Source organism: Condylura cristata, unplaced genomic scaffold, assembly GCF_000260355.1.
Source record: "Condylura cristata isolate star-nosed mole 26May11 unplaced genomic scaffold, ConCri1.0 scaffold00054, whole genome shotgun sequence".
Classification (NCBI taxonomy): domain Eukaryota; kingdom Metazoa; phylum Chordata; class Mammalia; order Eulipotyphla; family Talpidae; genus Condylura; species Condylura cristata.
Window position 1 is genome coordinate 349544 of NW_004567155.1, and position 1978 is coordinate 351521.

The following is a 1978-nucleotide window of genomic DNA, read 5'->3' on the forward strand; positions in this document are numbered from 1 at the left end:
GGGCCTGTGGGCGGGAGGGTGGCTGTTGGGGCGCCTGGGGGGGGCTGGTCTCGGAGTAGAACCCTCTGCCGGTTCCTGGCCCAGGAAGGGCAGCAGGTGGAGGCCGAGGCTCCGTGTTCTGCCCTGGACCGCCGGTCACGGCAGGCCAGCCCTGGGCACCCCAGGCCCGTCTGCCCACTTCGCGGGCGAGGAAGCCCCCGCCGGCTCCGCCTGGTGCGGCCCCCAGACTGGGGAGCGGGCCCAGGGCTGTGCTGGACGCGGTGGCCAAGGCCTGGCAGCACGCGGTGAGGGCCTGTGTCCGGGAGCGCCGGTCGGGGCTGCAGACACGTGGCTGTGGAGGAGCAGTGCGGGTGGCTCTTGCACTCAGCTGCAAACGTGGCCGCTTGGCAGCAGGGGAGGTTCCCAGCGTGGGCCGGCGGCGCCGGGCGGGGCTGCCCAGGCAGTGGCCTGTCCAGCGGGGGAGGGCCCCGGCCCACAGTGTGCCAGGCAGGCTCAGCCCGAGGCTGGGGCTCCGGGCGGGACCGTGAGGAGGAGCACGGGAGGCCGTGTCGTGGCCAGCCTGCCCCGCCCGACCTCGGCTTCCTCCTCAGGGGACCGACCTGGCGGTCAGTCTGTGGCCCACACCCGTCAGCCGCAGCGCTGCGTGCGCCCGGTGTGGGGGCCACTGCGGCACCACAGCTGAGTGCCCGCTGGGCAGAGTGGGGCTCCGCGGGCAGGGCCAGGAGCCGACCCCGGCCAGCCCTCTGCTGCCCGCCCGGCCTCCTCCGGACCCTCCGCCACGCACGGCAGCCGCGCTGGCTCGGGCTTGAGACCCGCACTCCGCTATTTACTCTTCGCCCCAGAGGGCACTTTCGCCGCGTCCCTCCCCTCCGCGGGCTTGCGCCCTTCTGCGCCCAGCTGCTCCTGCCTGCCACACCTGTCTCTCTCACGTCCCCCCGGCCTGTGCCCCCCTCCCAGCGGGGTCACGATGACCCCGCGGAGCTGCGGCCGCCCCTGCGTTTCGGGCATCCCAGGGCCCCCAGGCAGCCGAGCCCGCTTGCTGCCCACCACGCCGGGGCCAGCTGTCCGCCCCCGCGGGTGCAGGCCTGGCCGCTGCCACGGAAGAGGCGGCCCTGCGAGTGAGCGGCAGTCCCGGCCCTGCTGGACACTGAGCGGCGCTCACAGGCCGCCGGGCTGGTCGCTGCAGGCCAGGGACGCGGGGCCGTTACTCTGCCCTGCCGGGGGCCAGGCGGCCAGGGCCTCTCGTGGGCCAGCACACTTGCAGAGTCCATGGAGCCAGCTGAGCCAAGGAGCAGGTGAAGCCAGGGGCTGCCTTGGGCCTCGCCCCGCCACGCGCACGCAAGCCAGCAGGACGGACGCTGCTGAGGCCGCCCTAGGTCCAGCTCGAGGCAGTGGAGGCCGAGGTGGGCCGGGAGCAGGGGCAGCGAGACTCAGGACCCCCACCCCGCTGTACGGGCGGCGACGCAGCCCTGCACCCCAGCAGGGGCTGGTGCCACAGGCGTGGGAGACAGGACCCCAGCCCACGGGAGCTGGGCCCCCTGGGAGGACAGCCGATCCAGGGCCGAGACACTGCTCTGGCCACGGCCCAGCCTCCGTGGTCTGAGTTCCAGTGGCTGGTCTGAAGCTGTGGAGGTCCAGGAGACACAGAGATTGGGAGGCTCAGAGGGGAGCACCCAGGGAAGCGGGAGCACCGGGGAAGCCAGAGACACCTACAAGACCCAAGAGCACCCGGGCAAGCGGGGAGCACCCGGGGAAGCGGGGAGCCCCTGTGAAGCCAGAAGCGCCTAACGAGGTCGGCGCTGGCTGAGGAGGGCGCAGAGGGGCGCCGCAGCAGCGAGCGGCGTCGGGGAGCCCCCGGCCCGCAGCCCAGCCCCCCCCGGGGTGAGCCCGCAGAGGCCTCCACATCTCCCCAGCGTCCCCGCACCGTGCGTCCTCCTGTTCCTCGACTCCCCAAGCGTGTAGCGACGCCCGGCCGGGG

General features: G+C 74.2%; 1 protein-coding gene across 1 annotated transcript in view; it reads left to right on the forward strand.

Moving 5' to 3' along the window:
• Positions 1-1978, forward strand: part of ANO1 (anoctamin 1, calcium activated chloride channel) — a gene marked incomplete at its 3' end in the record, with an annotated part of 38202 nt that overhangs the window by 12741 nt on the left and 23483 nt on the right. Inside the window, exon 6 of the mRNA XM_012734320.1 lies at positions 145-284. Coding sequence (XP_012589774.1) covers positions 145-284 — 140 coding nt within the window. The remainder of the gene's footprint in view (positions 1-144; positions 285-1978) is intronic.